The sequence below is a fragment of the Staurois parvus genome, unplaced genomic scaffold (genome assembly GCF_062004578.1).
Source record: "Staurois parvus isolate SC_StPar_1 unplaced genomic scaffold, SC_StPar_1.0 ptg000523l, whole genome shotgun sequence".
Taxonomy (NCBI): Eukaryota; Metazoa; Chordata; class Amphibia; order Anura; family Ranidae; genus Staurois; species Staurois parvus.
In genome coordinates, this window is record NW_028318319.1 from 321,851 (window position 1) to 345,265 (window position 23,415).

Sequence of the window (23,415 nt, forward strand, 5' to 3'; positions counted from 1 at the left end):
CGCCACTGTCCTGTACACTACCGTATACACTTGAGTATAGGAGTACACCCAGCACTGTCTATTACACTGCCATATATACTCTAGTATAGGAGCACTCACACAACTGTTCTTTACATTGCCGTATATACTGGACTATAGGAGCACTCCCACCACTGTCTTGTACAGTGTTGTATATACTGGACTATAGGAGCGCTCCCACCAGTGTCCTGAACAATGCCATATATAATGGAGTATAGGAGCACTGCCACCACTGTTTTGTATGCTGCCATATATACTGGACTATAGCAGCACTCCCACCACTGTCCTTTACACTGCCATATATACTGGGCTACAGGAGCTATCCCACCACTCTCTTGTACACTACCGTATATTCTAGAGTATAGGAGCACTCCCACCACTGTCCAGTACACGGCCGTCTATATTGGACTACAGGAGCATTCCCAGCACTGTTCTGTACACTGCCATATATACTGGACTACAGGAGCACTCCCACCACTGTCCTGTACACTGTTGTATATACTGGAGTATAGGAGCACTTCAAACCACTGTTCTGCACACTGTCGTATACAATGGAGTATAGGAGCACTCCTACCACTGTCCTGTACACTGACATACATACTGGAGTATAGGAGCGCTCCCACCACTGTCCTGTACACTGTCCGAAATAATAGAGTTTAGCAGCACTCCCACCACTGTCCTGTACACTGCCATATATACTGGACTATAGGAGCACTCCCACCACTTGCTTGTTCACTTCCATATGTACTGGACTAGTTGAGAACTCCTACTATTGTCCTGTATTCTGCTGTATATACTGGAGTGTAGGAGCACTGCCACCACTGTCCTTTTTTCACTGCCATATATACTGGACTATAGGAGCCCTATAGGAGCCCATCAAACCACTGTTCTGCACACTGTCGTATACAATGGAGTATAGGAGCCCTTCCACCACTGTCCAGTACACTGCCGTAAATACTGGTGTACATGAGCAATCCCACCACTGTCCTTTACAGTGCCATTTATTCTGGACTATAGGAGCACTCCCACCACTGTCCTTTTCACTGCCGTATATACTGGAGCATAGGAGCACTCCCACCACTCTCCTGTTCACTGCCGTATATACTGGAGCATAGGAGCACTCCCACCACTATCCATTTCACTGCTGTATATACTGGACTATAAGAGCACTCCTACCATTGTCTTGTACTCTGCCATATATACTGAACTATAGGAGCACTCCCACCACTTTCCTGAACTGTGCCATATATACTGGACTATAGGAGCACTCTCACCACTGTCCTGAACACTGGAGTATATACTGGACTATAGGAGCACTCCGACCACTGTCCTGTACACTGCTGTATACATTGGACTATAGGAGCACCCCCACCACTGTTCTGTACACTGCCGTATATACTGGACTATAGGAGCACTCCCACAACTGGAATATAGGAGAACTCCCACCACTTTCCTGTACGCTGCCGTATATACTGGAGGATAGGAGCATTCCCACCAATGTCCTTTACAGGGCTGTGAATACTGGACTATAGGAGCTATCCAAGCACTGTCGTGTACACTACCGTATATTCTAGAGTATAGGAGCACTCTCCTGTTCACTGCCGTATATAATGGAGTATAGGAGCACTCCCACTGCTGTTCTGTACACTGCCGTATATACTGGACTATAGGAGCATGCCAACACTGTCCTGAGCACTGTTGAATGTTCTGGACTATAGGAGCACTCCCATCACTGTCCTGTGCTCTGCCATATATATTGGACTATAGGAACACTCCCACCTCTGTCCTGAACACTGCCGTATATACTGGAATATAGGAGCACTCTGACCACTGTCCTGTTCACTGCCTTATAGACTAGGCTATAGGAGCACCCCCACTACTGTTCTATACACTGCCGTATATACTGGACTATAGGAGCACTCCCATCACTATTCTGTACACTGTCATATATTCTGGATTATAGGAGCACTCCCACCACTGTCCTGTACGCCACCGTATATACTGGACTATAGGAGCACTCCCAACACTGTCCTGAGCACTGTTGAATGTACTGGACTATAGGAGCACTCCCACCCCTGTTCTGTACACTGCCATATATACTGGAGTATAGGAGAACTTCAAACCACTGTCCTGAACACTGGAGTATATACTGGACTATAGGATCACTCCCACCACTGTCCTGTACACTACCATATAGACTGGAGAATAGGATCATTCCCACCACTGTCCTGTTCACTGGCGTATATACTGGACTATAGGAGCAATCCCACCACTGTCCTGTTCACTGGCGTATATACTGGACTATAGGAGCACTCCCATCACTGTCCTGTACACTGCTGTATATACTGGAATCGAAAATAAAACAAAATTGCAGCGCTAATCAAAAGCTTAAAAATCATAAAGTCCAATTCATCAAAAAAAATTTCCAGTTTGAAATGGCCCAAATGAAGTTCAAACGAGCCACCATCACCAGAACATCCAAATGGTTCAGCCTCCTGAACCATTCTGACCAAAACACACCAGTCAATATAGGCAACTCAAATGGGGGATGAGTATGTGCACATCATAGAACTGGCGATCCTCATCAAGATAGATTTCAATCTTCCTCTCAAAAGATCTAAACAGGTCCTAAAAGAAGACTCCCATCCAGTATTTAGATAATGAATAAAAAAAGACCACTTATAGTGTAGTAATTAAATAATAAAATCACCCCGTTTATTACAAGTTACTCATACATTGTATTGGATGATTACCAGCATTTGAATCAAGTTTTCAACCGGGAAAATGGCCGCCGTTCCTCCAAAAAACATGATGACGTCACACGCCGAATCCAAAGCGTTTCGTCATTTAATTGACGTTGTCAGTGGCGTGCCAAAGTCTATAAATAATGCATGGAGGGACCCTCCCACTAATCAAGATGCGTTCCAGGAGGCAAAATGAGCTCCCGGAAAGCCCTAAACAGGAAGCGGAATGAAGAGCCCGCTCACATCATTAAATAGCTAGTGAATAATACAAGTCACAAAAAGGGATAAAACGGACCACATTAAGGGGCCCACCCAAAATATTACTGTTAAATAAGGGCAAACACCACAAAAAGATAAATATATATATAAAAAATATGATTGAACAATTTTTAATTTACAAACCATCTAGTTCTAAAAGGCAAAGATCATATAAAATTAATCAGTGATTCAGTGATGTCACCATCGAGGGACGAGGCCATCTTGTGGGGAAAATAGAAACTACAACAAAGTTATTAAAATACTGTAAGAATAAAAACACTTCAAAATAAACTTATAATCAAATTAAAAAATATAACTACATCAGAATCATAAAAACAAAAACAATGAAAAACACAAAAAAATATCCAGAGGAAAAAATATACTTTAAAAACAACCAGAAATTTTTTTTAAAAAACAATTTTTGATAAATGCATTTACATCCCACTCGATGTTGAGGCCAAGTGGAACATAAGATTTAAGAGCATATATCCACATTGTTTCCAATTTCGATATTTCACGACTGACGTGACTGCCTCTCCAATTAGCTACAAATTTATCAATAACCAAGAAAACTGTACCTTCCTGATTTTTGTTGTGATGTAATGCATAGTGTTTAGAAAAACTATGACTGGGAAACCCCCTGCGGATATTTCTAATATGTTCGTCTAGTCGTGTGCGCAGCATGCGCACCGTCCTACCTACATATTGTAACCCACATGGGCACCGTATAAGATATACATTTTTCGTGGAGCATGTGATAAACTGCCCTATGTCATATGATTTAGAAGTACAGGTCGACTCAAACCTGGTGACCCTTCTAGACTTATTGACATTGAGGTCACATGCCCACACTTCCTGCAGGGATAGTAGCCCTGCATGCTCTGAAAAAATAAAGGTTTAACTGGCAGATCCAAAACATTGAGAGCTATACTTAATCTAAAAGATGAAACACCTCTAAATATAACCGTTGGATGTTCTGGTAGCAAAGGACCTAAAATGGGATCATTTTTAAGTATCCCCCTGTGCCTACCTAAAATATTTTTGATTGCATAATGTTGGGTTGAATATTGGGTAAAAAAAGTATAATCAAATGAAGAATTAGCTACTTTTGACTCTTTCGGTTTTAACATCTCAACCCTAGGAATAGCTTCTACTTGGGAAAAAGCCTCTTCTAAAGCTTCGGGAGTATAACCCCTATCCAAAAAACATGCCCTCAGGGTACTGGCCTAACGTAGAAAGTCATCATTATGCGTGCAATTTCTCTTAAGGCGATAGAACTGACTTTTAGGGATCGACTTCAACCACACGGGATGATGACAACTCATAAGATCAATAAATCCATTACGGTCCGTTTCTTTGAAGAACGTGGAAGTAACCAACCTATTATCCAGAACCTTAATATTTATATATAAAAAATGTGGTATATCTTATACGATGCCCATGTGGGTTACAATATGTAGGTAGGACGGTGAGGTACAGCATCTGTGACCAAGCCCTGATGTGGGGTGAAACACATCAGACGGCGTGGCCAAAATGGAAGCTGAGGCCATTTCTTAACATTGGACTCCTGGGGTCATTGAGTAGCATCCATCCCTTCACTTGTATTGGCTGACCATGCTCCCCTCTTCTCACTTCCCGGTGGGGTGACCTTTTTCCTTCCATCCACAGCTTGGAGCAGCGCCATAAGGTATACTTTTCACCAAGCACAGGAAACTGACAGAAGAGGCATGAAACACATTAATAAAGTAGAACGGCTTGTTTCAGGTCAGCGGGGATCAGAGCAAGCAGCAGGATCTGCTCAATCTTCTTGGTTTAGATCAGGGGTCTGCAAACTTTCTAAACAAGGGCACAATTTATTGTCCTTCAGAGTTTAGGGGGGCCAGACTGTTTCCATTGGGAGTAGAAAAGGTCTTGATGTCAGTAGGAGGAATAGTGCCCCATCTTTGGTGTCAGTGGGAGGAATATTGCCCCGTCTTTGGGGTCAGTGGGAGGAATAGTGCCCCATCTTTGGTGTCAGTGGGAGGAATAGTGCCCCATCATTGGTGTCAGTGGGAGGAATAGTGCCCCATCTTTGGTGTCAGTGGGAGGAATAGTGCCCCATCATTGGTGTCAGTGGGAGGAATAGTGCCCCATCTTTGGTGTCAGTGGGAGGAATAGTGTCCCATCTTTGGTGTCAGTGGGAGGAATAGCACCCGATTGCTGGTGTCAGTGGGAGGTATTGCATCTCATCATTGGTGTAATTGGGAGATATTGTGCCCCATCGTTCCCATCATTGGAATAAATTGTGCCCCTTCATTGGTGTCTATGGGAGAATTCTTCCCCAATTATTGGTATCACTGGGTGAAATAGTGCCTCAAGGCCTGGATAAAAGCAATCAAAGGGCCGCATCTGGCCCCTGGGCCGCAGTTTGGAGACCACTGGTTTAGATGAGTAACACAGACTCTATGCCTGCACCACTCTTTGTTAATACCCCCCCCCCCACTGTGTCGGACAGATTGTTATTTTTGGTCTTTTTACAGCAGCAACTATTATAGCTACAAATACCAGCGAGTTATAATGAGGACCAACAATGGGGCAGAAGGACAGAGCGCACTACACAGGCCCGGTGTTCTTAAATGAAGTGTTTTTGGCCGTGTGTAGCAATCCGAGTGTCAGCTAATGGGTAGTAACGCCAAACCACAAAAAAATAATAAAATGATTTTCACAATCCAACTTCAGAGTCTATGATGTGTCCAGGACTCCAGCACGGGATTTGTTGTACATCGAAGATCCGATCAGGTTTGTTCCATAAATATTACAGATTCATTTAATAAAAAGCTTGTTCCATCTTCTCCGTAAACTGGGTTTATCTCCTGAAAATGAACACACGTGTTATTTGTTAAAGTCTCTTGTAACAGAACAGGGTACAAATAGATCTGGTAATCTGGATGGAGGCGTTTGTTTTTTTAATAATGCGCCATTTCTTTTCTGTATTGGCCTAAAGGTGCCTGCTATCCTCTGCTTGTCAATAGTACAATATTGTTCACCTAACGAGGGGCGTTCAAGTCAAACCGGGACTTTTGAGTTTATATAATAAAAGAACAAATTTAATGGAGTGGAAACTGCATTTATTTTTTTTAAATACTCCCCTGCTACATTTATCCATTTATCCCAGCGTGTAATTAATGCCTTGACAGCTTCGGCATAGAAAGATTTGTCAGCCTGACCCATCCTAGGACAGCCGGCTTCATTCCTCATCATTACGTTCATCGTTCACACACAGAAAGATTTGTCTCTTGTGCAATTTCAAGATCGATGATCCAGGACCAGGCGTTCCATGTGCTTAATGTACACAGGAATGACTGCTGTGGGCTGGGAACCACCAAGCCCGGGATCATCACTGATGGACGGATGGACAACTTTGAAACATTTACACCATTCAAATGTCTTACTGAGGCTGAGGGTCTCATCATTGTACATCTTGTTCCATGCACACACTAACACTGTTGTCCGCCATCTTGATTAACGCTCTCTGGACTGGCCCACGACATGTTACGCCACCTATCAGTAACAAGACACACTTGCCACTTATTACTATGTGTAGTACCTCCACAGTAGCATCCCTGTTTATACCTGGAAAATGAAAAGTCCTGGTTTGACTTGAACGCCCCTCGTAATAAATTAGCAATTCACGCTCAAAATGGCAGCTCATGAACAAACTGTAAGGCTAAGCTCACACCTAAGCGTGCAATTTTCATTTTGCAGAAACACACTACAGTCCATTTTCCATGATTTCCAATGGAACATGTTCACATTTCCGCATTTTCACCGGTGCAATTTTTTGAAAGGGTCAGGGACTTGAAAGGGTCAGGGAATGCAAAACGTTGCGTTTTGGTTCAACAGATTTCAATGGAGACGCAGTAGAAATTTATGTAGTGCGTTTTTGATGCATTTGGTGTTTCTAATCTGCTCAGCAACAAGTTGGCCAAAAAAAACCCCCTCCCTGTGCTGGGAACCACCATGTCCGGGATCGTAACTGATGGACGGCCATCTTTGAAGCATTTACACCATTCAAATGTCTTACTGCAGCTGAGGGTCTCATCATCGTACCAGGGGCAGACTGACCATTTGGAAACTCGGGCACTGCCCGAGGGCCCGGGGTCAGTAGGGGGCCCCATGAGATGCCCCTGGTACCTTTTTCATAGGCTTTTTTGAGTGTGGGTAAGGGCACAGGGGCCCCATGATCCCCTATTGCCCGGGGGCCCCAAGAGTTGTCAGTCCGCCCCTGCATCGTACTGTACTGTAAGTCTCCGCGGGATTTAAGCCTTCGTTCACAAGAAACTTCATCACCACATACTGTTGTCTGCCATCTTGTTTAACGGTCTCTGGTCTTTTTTTCTGGGATTATAATAACTGTTTTATCATTTTAAAATGTTACTGAACCCCGGACCCCGCATTCGCTATATCCGCTCTCCCTGGACCCCGCGTTCGCTATATCCGCTCTCCCCGGACCCCGCGTTCGCTATATCCGCTCTCACCGGACCCCGCGTTCGCTATATCCGCTCTCCCCGGACCCCGCGTTCGCTATAACCGCTCTCCCCGGACCCCGCGTTCGCTATAACCGCTCTCCCCGGACCCCGCGTTCGCTATATCCGCTCTCCCCGGACCCCGCGTTCGCTATATCCGCTCTCCCCGGACCCCGCGTTCGCTATATCCGCTCTCCCCGGAGCCCGCATTCGCTATATCCGCTCTCCCCGGACCCCGCATTCGCTATATCCGCTCTCCCCTGACCCCGCATTCGCTATATCTGGTCTCCCCGTACCCTCCATTCACTATATCCGCTCTCCCCGGACCCTGCATTCACTATATCCAATCTCCCTGGACCCCGCATTCACTATATCCGCTTTCCCACAGTACACAGAACATGGAAATGCAATTATTTTAGTAAATATAAACTGCTAAATACCTTTTCTCATAGCAGTTAGAGCAGTCTTATGACTTCTGTCAGTGTCCGGCAAAGCACTGGTTAAAGATTGTAGGAGGAGTTTTCATTTTGCTCTAGGAGGATGCAGAACCCCTGACTTCTGTGTGGACAGTTCTGATTAGCCCTGTGCTGATCACAAGCACTCTCCCAAGTAAAAAAAAATATCTCTAGTAATACACACCAATCTGAGCATGTGCAGAGTAACTCCACATGATATGCCTTATCAGGAGATAAGAGGGGGCACTGGAAGAAGGGAAGGATCAAAGAAGACAGGATCAAACAGTGTTTTTACACAATGGGGAGGATTAACCTCTTAGGTTCCACAGTGAGTATAACAAGCATGCTTTACTGCATCTACAGCCTGATTGGACTGTTGTGGGTTCAGTAACACTTTAATCCCATCATGTGGGTTTGGCGCAGTATTGCGTATTTATATTTGTGTATAGTAACTTTTTTTTAGAGGCTTTATATCTACTGTTTTGAGCCTGCCGTGATCATTTACTAAATACTGCTGATAGTTTAGTGAATGGGACCTTTTGTGATATGGCGCTGAACAGAATCCCTCCACCAGATCGAATTTATCAGAGTGGATTTCTCATTCTGCTCAACCTTATAAAGCAACTGCCTTTAACCCCTTCATGATCGGGTCAGAACAAAACTCAACACCCAGACCCAATTTTGCAACTTTGACACGTGTTCGTATAACTGTACATGAAATATCTAATAAATAGTGCAGTGCTAAAAATACTAATACACATATAGATAGAACATGCAATAATGGTGATACCCCTAACATGGGGTATATCTATGTCCACTCTCGGTGCTGTGAGTAATATTAGATAGTGAAGTCCCCACACTATATCAAACACATGAATGGCTCTTTGTGCACGTGCTCCACACTGAGTGCAAACAAACGGGATGTCAATCCGCAGTGACAGGGGTGCCCTCTCACCTTCCTGCCCAGGCCCCTCAGGACCAGTGAGCCAAAAGATGCCTTGTTATTCCTCCACAGACCGTCAGATCCTCCTCAGCAATAGTGGTGGGACCCTCTCATTAGCACTGAAATCGGAACCTCTCCAAATACGTTCCCTCACTAACCACAAGAACTTCTCTCTTCCGGATCCAGAAGCAAACAGAAGAAACAGCGCGGTCTCTGCAAGCCAATAACTGTACATATCATCACGGCTACCTAAACTGGATATACATGAATCGAAACTCAGGCGGTCCAGTACGGCCCGGACGAATGTCAATCCATGTGTGGGGACAGTGGTTGTACAGAAGTCAATCAACTTCTCTATAACCACCCTGTCATGTGTTTCTTGATCGATCAGTGTTGCCGGGTACAGCCAGCAGCACTGATCATGATATTCTGATGATGGGGAAGTCTCCCTGCTGTCAGAATACAAAGGCCCAGCAGGAATGATTCGACCCATCCACATCAAATTGTGGGTGGAGGAATTGTTTGTTTTTAGTAACCACTTCAATACCCCAACACTTTTACCCCCTTCCTGCCCAGGCCAATTTTTAGCTATCAGCGCTCTCACACTCTGAATGACAATCGCGCGGTCATGCAACACTATACCCATAAGAAATGTTTTTTTTTTAATGCGTTTTTGTTCGTTTATATTAAAAATTTTGCAAATAGACCATCTTTCTTCATATATTTAGGCCAAAATGTATTCTGCTACATTTTCTGGTGAACATAACTAGAGATGAGTGAATTATTCAAAAATTCGGTTCGGCTGATTCGCCGAATTCGCGGAAAAAATTCGCTTCGAGCCGAATATATTCGCTGCGAATTTAACTTATAAAAAGGGTGTTTCTAGGCTTCAGAGAGCCTTTATATTAGTGCAGAACACTGTACCTTTAATTTAAATGCCCTTGGAGTCTGCTGGGGAAGAGAAATAATACTGTCAGTCAGTATGACATGCAGATGAGTGCCGTCGATCTTAGAATCACCGCACACTTCACTCATTTGGGCAGTCACGGGGCCAAAACCAGAGTGTGGAGCCACAGTGTGGCGGTGGAGGCAGCAGCAATGGGAGGCCATACAGCACCCTATGACAAAATGGAACCCACCAGCAGTGTGAGGAGACCTGAAAGTGGCACATGGCAGAGTGTGGCGATGGAGACAGCAGCAATGGGAGGCCGTACAGGGACCCATGAGACACTTTGGACCTGGCAGCAGCATGAGGAGGCGGTACAGGGGCCCATGGCAGAGTGGCGGAGCGTAAGCAGCTAAAATTGAAGGCCATACAGAGGCCTATGTTAAAAAGTCCCCCCAGCAGCAGCGTGGGGAGACGACTATCAAGAGTCCAATGGCAGAGTGGCGGAGCAGAAGCAGCTTCAATTGAAGGCCATACACAGGCCATACACAGTTAAAAAGCGGAAGCCGTCAGCAGCGTGAGCAGACGACAGAGGCACATGGCGCAGGGTGGCGGTGGATGCAGCAGCAATGGAAGGCCATACAGCACCCTATCACAAAATGGAACCCACCAACAGTGTAAAGAGACCTGAAAGTGGCACATGGCGCAGGGTGGCGGTGGATGCAGCAGTATTCGGAAGACATACACAGGCCTAGGTTAAAAAGCGGAAGCCGTCAGCAGCGTGAGCAGATGACAGAGGCACATGGCGCAGGGTGGCGGTGGAGGCAGCAGTATTCGGAAGCCATACACAGGCCTAGGTTTAAAACTGGAACCCAGCAGCGTGAGCAGACGACAAAGACGCACATGGCAGAGGATGGATCTGGCAGCAGTATGAGAAGGCGGTACAGGGGCCCGTGGCACAGTGTGGTGATGGGGGCTACAGCAACTGGATGCCAGAAAGTGGCCGATAGGGCTATATACTGCATGACTACATAGGTGGTTTTTATAGTACTTTATTTTGGCCTCCCTCTCAGCAGGTGTGAAAAAGGCCACCAGTTTTGAACGGTAGCGAGGGTCCAACAAGGTGGACAGCCAAAAGTCATCCCTCTGTCTGATGGTTATTATTCGGCTGTCGCTACGCAAGCAACCGAGCATGCTATGGGCCATTTGTGCCAAGGAATGCGAGGGACTCCCTGCCTCCATCTCCACAGCATACTGCCACGGTGCGTCTGGGTCCTCTGTCTCCTCCTCCTCCTCCTCTACCAGATGCTCCTGCTCCTCCACTCCTGTCCGCTGAGTGGAAAAACCACCCATTTCACTCAATAATTCCTGAGCACCAATGTCCTCCTCTACCTCCTCCTCTTCTTCCTGTCCTGCCCCCACAGGGGTCATGTGGCGTTGAGATCTGTGCGCCACGTCTACCGCACCCTGACCAGCCATTGTTAACAGCATTTGTTCCAGGACGTGCAACAGAGGAATGACGTCGTTCATCCCATAGTCCTGCCGACTCACGAATAGCGTGGCCTCCTCAAAGGGCCTGAGCAAGCGGCAGGTGTCACGCATGAGCTGCCAATGGCTGACATCTAAGTTACACAGGGGAGTACCTTTATCCGCTTGTAACATCAGGAAATCGGTGATGGCCTTTCGCTGTTCGTAAAGGCGGTCTAACATATGTAGGGTTGAATTCCACCTTGTTGCAACGTCGCAGATCAGGCGATGCTGTGGAATTCCGTTCTGCCGCTGCAGCTCAAGGAGGGTGTGCTTTGCGGTGTAGGAATGGCTGAAATGCATGCAAAGTTTACGTGACATTTTAAGGATGTCTTGCAGTGGGATGGTGGATTTTAGGAACCGCTTGACAACCAGATTGAACACGTGAGCCATGCATGGCGCATGGCACAACCTTCCTTGACGCAGAGCAGACACCATGTTCTTTCCGTTGTCGGTCAACATGGTTCCGATTTTCAGTTTGCGCGGAGACAGCCATCTGTCGATTTCTCTGTTCATTACACTCAGAAGTTCCTCCCCTGTGTGACTACGTTCGCCAAGGCATACCAGGTGCAGCACAGTGTGACACCGTTGCGCCCTGCACATGTGATATGCCGGTCGGGTAATGGGACTTGGCACGGGGGTGGCGGCTGAGGACACGGCGGAAAAAGAGGTGGTAGAGGCGGACATCTTTGCTGGACCAAGGACGTGCAAACGTGGAGGCAAAAGCGGCGTGACCTGTCCAAGTTGCTGGTGCGGCTGTGCCGGCACCACGTTCACCCAGTGGGCCGTAAATGACATGTACTGTCCCTGACCGTAGTTACAGCTCCACACGTCGGCGCTGCCGTGCACTTTGGCAGAGACCGACATGCTCAAAGACTGGCCCACCATCTCTTCTACATGTGAATGCAGGGCTGGCACTGCCTTTTTGGCGAAGAAATGCCGGCTTGGCACTCTCCACCGCGGCTCGGCACAAGCTATCATTTCTCGGAAAGGTGCTGAGTCCACCACTTGGAAAGGGAGGGACTGCAGCACCAGCAACTTGGACAGGAGGAGGTTCAGCTTCTGCACCGTCGGGTGCGTGCTCGCAAACTGTTGTCTCTTGGAAACGGATTCCAAGAAAGACTGCTGACGGAATCCGTGAAGAGGAGTAGCAGGAGAAGGAGCATCTGAACGAGCGGAAGATGCCAACGAGCGACAACTCCCCTCAGCAGAGGTGTTGGAGCCTTGACTGGCTGATGGAGGGCGATTGACGTCGGGTGACGGAGCAAGTAACCGAGCGGGTGATGGAGCGGGGGCTGGGGCAGGCAGAACCGCCGTATCTTTATCACGGTTTTCCCAGGCCACTGAATGGCGACGCTGCATATGCTGACGCAACGCTGTAGTCCCAACATTGGCCCCCTGGCCACGCTTGACTTTCTGGCCACATAGTCGACATACGGCTACGTTTACTTCCTCGGGCGGCTTGACGAAAAATTGCCACACCGCCGAGTAGGAAACTTTGCCCCCGCTACTCCTCACTGGCTGACTGCTACTTCCTCCGTGCACACCGGCACCACTACTGGCCGTGGTGGTAGGCTGCAGTGGAGCTGGTGCTCTACTCCGTGGCCGTTTGGCTCCACTGACACTGCTGCGACCCTGCTGCCTCCTGGGCAACCCACCGACTGTTTTGCTCGCTGCCAAGCTGCCACCCTCTTCTCCTGATGATGCGGAAGCAATAGCCTGATGACGACGAGGCTGCCAAGTGCGATCAGCCTCATCATCATCAATTAGGGTCTCCGCCTCACTACTAGCCCCCTCAGCTGCGTGTGGGTCAGGAGACAGACCTGTCTCTAGACCGGCTACCGAGCCACTCTCCTCGCCAGTACTTCTTCGCCTGGCTGCTGAAGAGGCGGATGTCTCCCCCCGTTCCTGACCGCCCTCTGTTAGCTCTTCCTCACTGTACAGTGGGGCTGAGCCCACAGCATGCGATACTTCGCTTGGTGAGGGAACACCAAAAGACAGGGGCAGGTAGAGGACACGTGATTTCAGTGGGCTTGCTCCCGGGCCATGCCAACTAACAGTTGTGTCTGACGTACCCACCGACCGTTGGCTGTAGGTGTCAGAGGTGACCTGGGAAGAGGAAGACGACCGAGTCAACCAATCGATGACGGCAGGGTTGTCGGTGGAGACACGACCGCTGGATGACACCGGGAGCACTGGCCTCTGGCTGCGACTAGTGCTGCCTCGACCCCTTCCTCTGCTGCCACGTCTGCTCGCTCCTGAAACATTGCCTCCTCTGCCACTCCTCTGCGTGTTGTCTGACATACTCTTTAATTCAATAAGCACCCCAAAAATAAAAACGGATTTAACTCTTTGAACGTACAATAGTGGTTGTGAAGCAGAAAGTCAGTTTATTGTACACAATCGGTCAATTGCAGCTTGCCGTTGGCTGGAAACTGTACGTTTGTGTCACTGGAATGCACTAATCACACAAAAAATATTACCGCCACCCGGCGTGTAAATGGATCTAACTCTTTGAACGTACAATAGTGGTTGTGAAGCAGAAAGTCAGTTTATTTTGCACAATCGGCAAACTGCAGCACCAACTGTGCACGACAGCCACCAAAAAAAAAAAAGGTGTATGTCACTTTAAATTTTCGATTCTTTGATAGCTGTGGCCCTGAGTAACGATTCTGTGTCCCTGAGTAACGATTCTGTGTCCCTGAGTAACGAATCTGTGTCCCTGAGTAACGATTCTGTGTCCCTGAGTAACGATTCTGTGTCCCTGAGTAACAATTCTGTGTCCCTGAGTAACAATTCTGTGTCCCTGAGTAACAATTCTGTGTCCCTGAGTAACGATTCTGTGGCCCTAAAGTCTCTGTGGCCCTAACTCTGTCCCTCAATACACAGAGGTCTGTCTCTCTTGAATGACCGGAGGCAAATGGAGAATTCTAAGATGGCCGCGATTTATAGCTCCACCATTACACAGTGCTGGCTGGCTGGCTGCTGATTGGCTAATGCGATCACATGTCATGATTCATGACTCATGAATGCATTATGGGTCAGCGCGCCTTCTCTGCGCGCCTTCCCAGAGATCCCCGCCCCATCTTCTCTGTCCATTTTCTCCTGTCGCCACACATGTCGCCGCCATTTTTGGGAAAATTTGATTCGTGCATCCGAAGTTTGCTAATCTTCGGATTCGTCGCGAATAGAATTTTTCCAAATCTTCGGAACGAATTCCACTTCGTCATGTTCGATTCGCTCATCTCTAAACATAACCCAAGTCAGTGTTTATTTTTTAGTCTGCAGGAAAGTTATAGGATCTACAAACTATGGGATATGTATCTGAAAATCGATCAATCCTGATGTCCTGACAGACAATCTCATTTCTTAAGGGCCAAAAATGCCAGGACAGTACAAATACCCCCAAATGTCAGGACAGTACAGATATCCCCCCCAAATGTCAGGACAGTACAGATATCCCCCCAAATGTCAGGACAGTACAGATATCCCCCCAAATGTCAGGACAGTACAAATCCCCCCCCAAATGTCAGGACAGTACAAATCCCCCCCCCCCAAATGTCAGGACAGTACAAATCCCCCCCCCCCCCCCAAATGTCAGGACAGTACAAATCCCCCCCCCCCCCGCATCATGACAGTTTGTAACACAAGTTGGTGAATAGAAAATAATAGAAGAAAAGAAGAAAAACAAAGGGGCGCACAAGCCTTGCGCATTACCTCAATATAAACTATAATCTTAAAAAATAGTAGATGTATACTCACAAATGACAAATGTAAACAGACATATCATGACCAACAATGGTCCATGGTGCACGAGTCCCACATGTGAAAAGGACACTTGGAAATGGCTGACGTGTTTCCAGGAGCGATCTCCTCTTCATCAGAGCCAAGTTGGTAAATATCAGCAGTGGTCCTCTTTTCTTCATCCCCCCAGGAAGCATTTGGTGCAATACACAACTGTTACCTGATGCCAGAACCTTCTATCAGATCAGGACAGATGCAGGCCCTCTCATGCCTATTAGCAGAATCCACACTTCAAGTGGAACTAGAGGCAATTTATTCTTCTGCATTTTGGATACAGCAAGGGAGGGGTATAAACCGTCAGTTTATTGTCTGCCATCTGTGTCCCATTGGGGAGAATTCCCTTCAATTTCAGTCCCACAACCAAAACAGGAAGTGAGAGGAAATCCCTGCAAATTAAAGGAATCCCTAGGGGACCCCCAGGTCACCATAACTAGCGCCCCCCATTGGAAGATTTCCCTTATGTTATTTTTCTGGGGACAACCCAAAATGTGGGATTTTCTTTTACTTTTTAATTCAATGATAATGGTAAACAGGACACAGAGAGGGTGAATCTCCCTAACGGGGACACAGACAGCAATAATATCTGATCCGTGTTCTAATCCATATTCACTCTGTCCAAAACAAAAAAAAAAGTCTTGCCTTTAGTTATACTTTCAGTCCGGAAACCCTAATAAAAATGTCTGACTTTCTCACTTGAGTGACTGTAGTTTTAACAGATCCCTGGCAGCTCTCCCTCCTATCGTAAATGAGCAATTCCTGATAGACTGGTCAGCACCCAAGACTCTAAAACATCAGTATATTTCATAACTCATGAAATAATACCAGCACAGCCAGGACAAGGACATATTTACCCCCTCAATTAATTTGTGGTGTTTTAAGCCCAAACCTTCATATATTAGAGGATATCAGGAAGCACTGGAACATCTTATCCCTCCTGGGTAAAGTAGACATCCGAAACATGCCATATTTATATCCATGTCAAAGCTAATTTCATGCGGACAATAATATGCATGTAGCACTGCCCCTTGGGACAAGCTGGAATATATTATGGGTCCTGAGCTCAATAGATCCAACCCTAAGCAAACCCAATCCCTCTGGCACAACTGGTAATGAATAGCAAATACCCCGCCAAGAAATTTGCTGACACAGGGTTAAATGAAACAAGAACAATTTTATGGAGAATGAAATGCAGTGTAGAGGGGTGGGGTTCCCCTTTCAACTTCAAAACATACTTTTCTTCTTTTATGCAATGCAGTAAATTTGGTCTGCCACTAGAGGGCTTCACAGCCAAAAATCTCCTGATGGCAGAGTTGCACTTTAAGCAGAATACAACTGATATCAAACAAATAAACTTACTTATGCTCTATCAATGAAATGTATTACCCACACCGGGGTATGATTCTGATTCTGAGGGGCGTTAGCCAAAAATCACCTCAGAGTCAGAACAGAATGCAATAAAGAGGTACCTCTAATAAGGCTACTAAGCCAGATTCCCCCACTTCAGTCCTTGTAATGGTGGAGCTCTAGTTGGTGCACGTTTAGTCCCCTACAATGAAGTAAATAGCAGCTGAAGGCTTCTTTGGAGTTTCAGCTGGTGTGGGTTACATCCAATTTCATTAGGTTTCTGGGCTGAGAGGGTCCAACCTCAATGTCTAAACGCAACACAAAGCACCCCAAGACCAGGGGCAGTCGCAGGATGCAATCTCCCAGTATGTGTCAGTCCCCGGGGCAGACAGTCTCAATTACACTGGTGGTGAGGGGCAAAGCAGGCAGAGGGATCTGTGGCTTGCACAGGGCCCTGGATGGGTGAGATCCCAGCAGTGGGGTGCGGATGTCCCAGTCTATATGCAAAGTGTAAATGGTGTGTCTTACTCTCTCCAGTGGGACAGCTCACCAGACTCTGAACACACAGCAGGGTACCTCTATCCGCGCTGAGTGCTGTAGTGCCTCCTCCTCTGCTTGGACGGGCTCCACATGTCCCTGTCTTTTCTCTAGCCTCGTGTCTCTCTGTTCTTCCCTTCACTTCCTGCTTCCTCCCAGCGTTCTTTGCTGTGTAGTGGATGAGTCATGAACTTGGCAGAATGCCCAGGTTTTACAAATAGGAGAGAGAGAGGAAGGACTGACTGCTGAACATGTGATTCCTTCTGAATCCTCTTGTACAAGGAGCCTGCTACATGCAGATTAGCAGACTGTAACCTGTAGGTATTCAGAGATATTGATACTTATAGAAAGCTGTACCTTGGATACAGTCATAAACACAGTCACATCCCGGGGCCACTCCTCAGCCGCCTAATTGGTCAGATGGTCTCTGTCAACACCCCCTTGATACCAAAGAAAAGTGGACTGCACTCTGATGCAACTTTCAGGGAATGCTGGGTAATCTTCCTGTAATGTCGGATCCAAATCCCATCAATATAGATGAGGATCCGACTTGGAGGAGACTTCCATTAAAGTCTATGGGCACAAGTCAGATAGAAGTCACCATGAAGTAGTCCAGGAACCTTGTCTAATGTCAGAGCAGCTTCAGTAGTGCTAATTAAGACGGCTCTCATTGACTAACATGGGATTTCACATGTCATGCGACTTGGGGCCTCACAAGTCGGATCCCAAGTCGTGGCAGTGTGAACCCAGCCTAAAAGGTTTTACATAAAGAAATAAAAGCTGATCAGTGTAAGCACCTCTATCAGTGGCCAATGGTTTGTCTTAACCTTTCAATCACTATATCTGCAGGACAGCTTGCTCTATTGAAAAAAGACTTACTGGCTGGATCACCAGGTAAAAAATAGAAGAAAGAAAGCCTATAAAAAAGAAAACAAATGCAGCCATGACATCTAAGAATTGGTAAGCTGCAATATAATAAATGTTTGCTTTTGACTTTAATACCGCTTAAGGCGCGGTTCACACCTAGGCGATTTGCGTTTGATCTGTTTCTGCAGTGCTTTTTTCGGTGCATTTTGACCACGTTTTTGATGCGTTTTGCTTTTTTTTTTCTTTTTAAACTTGTTGCTAGGCAGAATAAAAAAGCAAAACACATTAAAAATGCATCAAAAATGCATAAAAATGCACTACGTGCTTTTCTGCAGCATTTCCATTCAAGTCTATAGAACCACAAATGCAATGTTTTGCGTTTAAAAAAGTCCCTGATCCTTTCCAAAAAATACAGCAGGTGAAAATGTGGAGATGCGAACTTGTCCCATAGGAAATCATGTTAAATGGACTGCTGCGCATTTCTGCAAAACACTGCAGAAAACGCATAGGTGTGCACCTAGACTTACGCGGCTTGAACAAGCAGAACCTTTGTTGGTTTGATGGTCCTGACATGCTGTACAAAGCCCTCCCACCTAAACACTGCATTAGTTTGCTGTGTTGCTGAATAAAATCGCAGGACAAGCAAACTTGGACTATATCTGGGGGTTTCCTGTCTCCTGCGTGGATATACACAGTATAGATTTCACATTCATACAGTACATCTAGAAATGTTTCACATTTTATTCAGGTGCAGGTAATCAGATCTCACCTTTGATCACATTCAGAATGTAATATCTATAGAGGGGCCATCGCAGGGCAGTGTGAGCGACTTCCACAGTCAGGACGGCTCCGTCATCTGTATCTGCATCTGGAGTTAGAGAAATTCTGCAATCACATTCGTGGTTTCCATCTTCTGTTTTTTTCATCTCCACTTTCATTGCCACCGGTAACGTTGTATCATACGTTGTATTATTGCTCCCACCCGATGGACTGTCCACAGATACCCATGAGAGGATGGGATGTTTTTTCATGTCATTACGTCTTTTCAGGTACAAATTTATGTGAATTTCCTTTGGTCTGAATCCGGTTATCTGAAAGGATAGAGTTGTCTCCTTCATATGAGGAAGCCACGTCTCCCCGATGATGTCTGATATAATAGTGTCACCTGTAAAACAAGGAGAAGGAGTAAACATAACGTCACCAAAGGTCAGGATGACACTATGTACAGGTGGAGGTTTCATTATCCCAATGCAGCTTTTATTGCTTTTTCTGCTCACGCCATCAACTCCACGTTCTTTTCTGGCTGCCTCTGCACAGGTCATTGTACCAAAATAAAAACAGATGAAAGGAATGGAAAGAAGTCGGCCAGTCAGGTGTTAGTGATGTCTGTGTGACCATTAAGGAGATCCACCTTAGTGTAGCTCATTCTCGTAGAAACCAATAAATTAACAAATTTTTCTGAAACTAAAATGTTTAACCATTATTAAATAAATCACTCGGCAAGTTATAACCTACATACAACTCATTATAGTGAATACCCAACTTCTAATCCTAAGAAAAAGTCACATTTTCACCCTTGAAAGTAAATACTAATATTCAAAACATTTTTCTTATCCGTAACTTAAATATAAATAAAGTCCCAAAAATACAAATTTCCAAGTCCAACAAAATCTCTCAATCCTGTGTGTCCAACTTCAATATTTCCAGCATTCCGGACCCAGTCATTACCTCGAAAAAATTAAACTAAAATAGTGTATTACCTTCAAATAATAAGTATATACTATAATCTGTGCAAAAATTAAAATAGATTCAACTGTGAGTACATAAGGGGGGATATGATCACCATGTATAATACATAAGGGGGGATATGATCTCCATGTATAATACATAAGGGGGATATGATCTCCATGTATAATACATAAGGGGGGATATAATCTCCATGTACAATACATAAGGGGGGGGATATGATCTCCATGTACAATACATAAGGGGGATATGATCTCCATGTACAATACATAAGGGGGGATATGATCTCCATGTACAATACATAAGGGGGGATATGATCTCCATGTACAATACATAAGGGGGGATATGATCTCCATGTACAATACATAAGGGGGATATGATCTCCATTTACAATACATAAGGGGGGATATGATCTCCATGTACAATACATAAGGGGGGGATATGATCTCCATGTATAATACATAAGGGGGATATGATCTCCATGTATAATACATAAGGGGGGATATGATCTCTATGTATAATACATAAGAGGGGATATGATCACCATGTATAATACATGAGGGGGGGATATGATCTCCATGTATAATACATAAGGGGGGATATGATCTCCATGTATAATACATAAGGGGGATATGATCTCCATGTATAATACATAAGGGGGGATATGATCTCCATGTACAATACATAAGGGGGATATAATCTCCATGTACAATACATAAGGGGGGGATATGATCTCCATGTACAATACATAAGGGGGATATGATCTCCATGTACAATACATAAGGGGGGATATGATCTCCATGTACAATACATAAGGGGGATATGATCTCCATGTACAATACATAAGGGGGGATATGATCTCCATGTACAATACATAAGGGGGGATATGATCTCCATGTACAATACATAAGGGGGATATGATCTCCATTTACAATACATAAGGGGGGATATGATCTCCATGTACAATACATGAGGGGGGGATATGATCTCCATGTATAATACATAAGGGGGGATATGATCTCCATGTATAATACATAAGGGGGATATGATCTCCATGTATAATACATAAGGAGGGGATATGATCTCCATGTATAATACATAAGGGGGATATGATCTCCATGTATAATACATAAGGGGGATATGATCTCCATGTATAATACATAAGGGGGATATGATCACCATGTATAATACATAAGGGGGGGATATGATCTCCATGTATAATACATAAGGGGGATATGATCTCCATGTATAATACATAAGGAGGGATATGATCTCCATGTATAATACATAAGGGGGATCTGATCACCATGTATAATACATAAGGGGGGATATGATCTCCATGTATAATACATAAGGGGGGATCTGATCACCATGTATAATACATAAGGGGGGATATGATCACAATGTATAATACATAAGGGGGATATGATCACCATGTATAATACATGAGGGGGGGATATGATCTCCATGTATAATACATAAGGGGGGATATGATCTCCATGTATAATACATAAGGGGGATATGATCTCCACGTATAATACATAAGGGGGGGATATGATCTCCATGTATAATACATAAGGGGGATATGATCTCCATGTATAATACATAAGGGGGATATGATCTCCATGTATAATACATAAGGGGGATATGATCTCCATGTATAATACATAAGGGGGGATATGATCACCATGTATAATACATAAGGGGGGGATATGATCTCCATGTATAATACATAAGGGGGATATGATCTCCATGTATAATACATAAGGGGGGATATGATCACCATGTATAATACATAAGGGGGGGATATGATCTCCATGTATAATACATAAGGGGGGGATATGATCTCCATGTATAATACATAAGGGGGGATCTGATCACCATGTATAATACATAAGGGGGGGATATGATCTCCATATATAATACATAAGGGGGGATATGATCTCCATGTATAATACATAAGGGGGATATGATCTCCATGTATAATACATAAGGGGGGATATGATCTCCATGTATAATACATAAGGGGGATATGATCTCCATGTATAATACATAAGGGGGGATATGATCACCATGTATAATACATAAGGGGGATATGATCTCCATGTATAATACATAAGGGGGATATGTTCTCCATGTATAATACATAAGGGGGGATCTGATCACCATGTATAATACATAAGGGGGATATGATCTCCATGTATAATACATAAGGGGGGATATGATCTCTATGTATAATACATAAGGGGGGGATATGATCTCCATGTATAATACATAAGGGGGGATATGATCTCTATGTATAATACATAAGGGGGATATGATCTCCATGTATAATACATAAGGGGGGATATGATCTCCATGTATAATACATAAGGGGGATATGATTAGAGATGAGCGAATCGAACTTGGCGAAGTGGAATTCGTTTCGAATATCAGGAAAAATTTGATTGGCATCGAATCCGAATTTTAACAAACTTCGGGTGCACGAATCGAATTTTCCCCGATCAGCCGGCAAAAGTGTCACTGCAGAGAGCTCCGCTATTTCTGACAGTTCTGACAGTTCATTTACAGCGGTTGAAACATTGTATCTATTTGTTTCCATTTAGGATACAGATGTTTTTATTCGGAAATAAATAGATACAATGTTTCAACCGCTGTAAATGTGAAGGAACTGTCAGAGAACTGTCAGAAATAGCGGAGCTTTGCAGATACACTTTTTGCTGTACTGGAATTCTTCTTTTCATTATTCTTCTTCTTTTCATTATTCTTCTTCTTCTTCTTCTTCTTTTCATTATTCTTCTTCTTCTTCTTTTCATTCTTCTTCTTCTTTTCATTCTTCTTCTTCTTCTTTTCATTCTTCTTCTTCTTCTTTTCATTCTTCTTCTTCTTTTCATTCTTCTTCTTCTTCTTCTTTTCATTCTTCTTTTCATTCTTCTTCTTCTTCTTTTCATTCTTCTTTTCATTCTTCTTCTTCTTCTTTTCATTCTTCTTTTCATTCTTCTTCTTCTTCTTTTCATTCTTCTTCTTCTTCTTTTCATTCTTCTTTTCATTCTTCTTCTTCTTCTTTTAATTCTTCTTTTCATTCTTCTTCTTCTTTTCATTCTTCTTCTTCTTCTTCTTTTCATTCTTCTTCTTCTTCTTTTCATTCTTCTTCTTTTCATTCTTCTTCTTCTTTTCATTCTTCTCATTCTTCTTTTCATTCTTCCGCTTCTTCTTTTCATTCTTCTTCTTCTTCTTCTTTTTATTCTTCTTCTTCTTCTTTTTATTCTTCTTCTTCTTCTTTTCATTCTTCCTCTCCTTCTTTTCATTCTTCTTCTTCTTCTTTTCATTCTTCTTCTTCTTCTTTTCATTCTTCTTTTCATTCTTCTTCTTCTTTTCATTCTTCTTCTTCTTCTTCTTCTTCTTCTTCTTCGTGCCCCGTGACTGCCCAAATGAGTGAAGTGTGCGGTGATTCTAAGATCGACGGCACTCATCTGCATGTCATACTGACTGACAGTATTATTTCTCTTCCCCAGCAGACTCCAAGGGCATTTAAATTAAAGGTACAGTGTTCTGCACTAATATAAAGGCTCTCTGAAGCCTAGAAACCCTTTTAATAAGTTAAATTCGCGGCAAATAAATTTGCATCGAATCGAATTTCTCCCGCAAATTCGGCGAATCAGCCGAATCGAATTTTTGAATAATTCGCTCATCTCTAGATATGATCACCATGTATAATACATAAGGGGGGGATATGATCTCCATGTATAATACATAAGGGGGGATATGATCTCCATGTATA

At 44.5% G+C, this 23,415-nt stretch overlaps 1 protein-coding gene across 1 annotated transcript in view; it reads right to left on the reverse strand.

Moving 5' to 3' along the window:
• Positions 1 to 2,711: 2,711 nt before the first annotated feature.
• LOC149451750 (uncharacterized) overlaps positions 2,712 to 23,415 on the reverse strand; it is a 183,799-nt gene continuing 163,095 nt past the window's right edge. Inside the window, exons 8-9 of the mRNA XM_089690223.1 lie at positions 18,658 to 19,053; positions 2,712 to 5,872 (exon numbers count right to left, since the gene is read on the reverse strand). Of these exons, the coding sequence (XP_089546349.1) occupies positions 5,823 to 5,872; positions 18,658 to 19,053 (446 nt within the window). The 3' untranslated portion in view covers positions 2,712 to 5,822. The remainder of the gene's footprint in view (positions 5,873 to 18,657; positions 19,054 to 23,415) is intronic.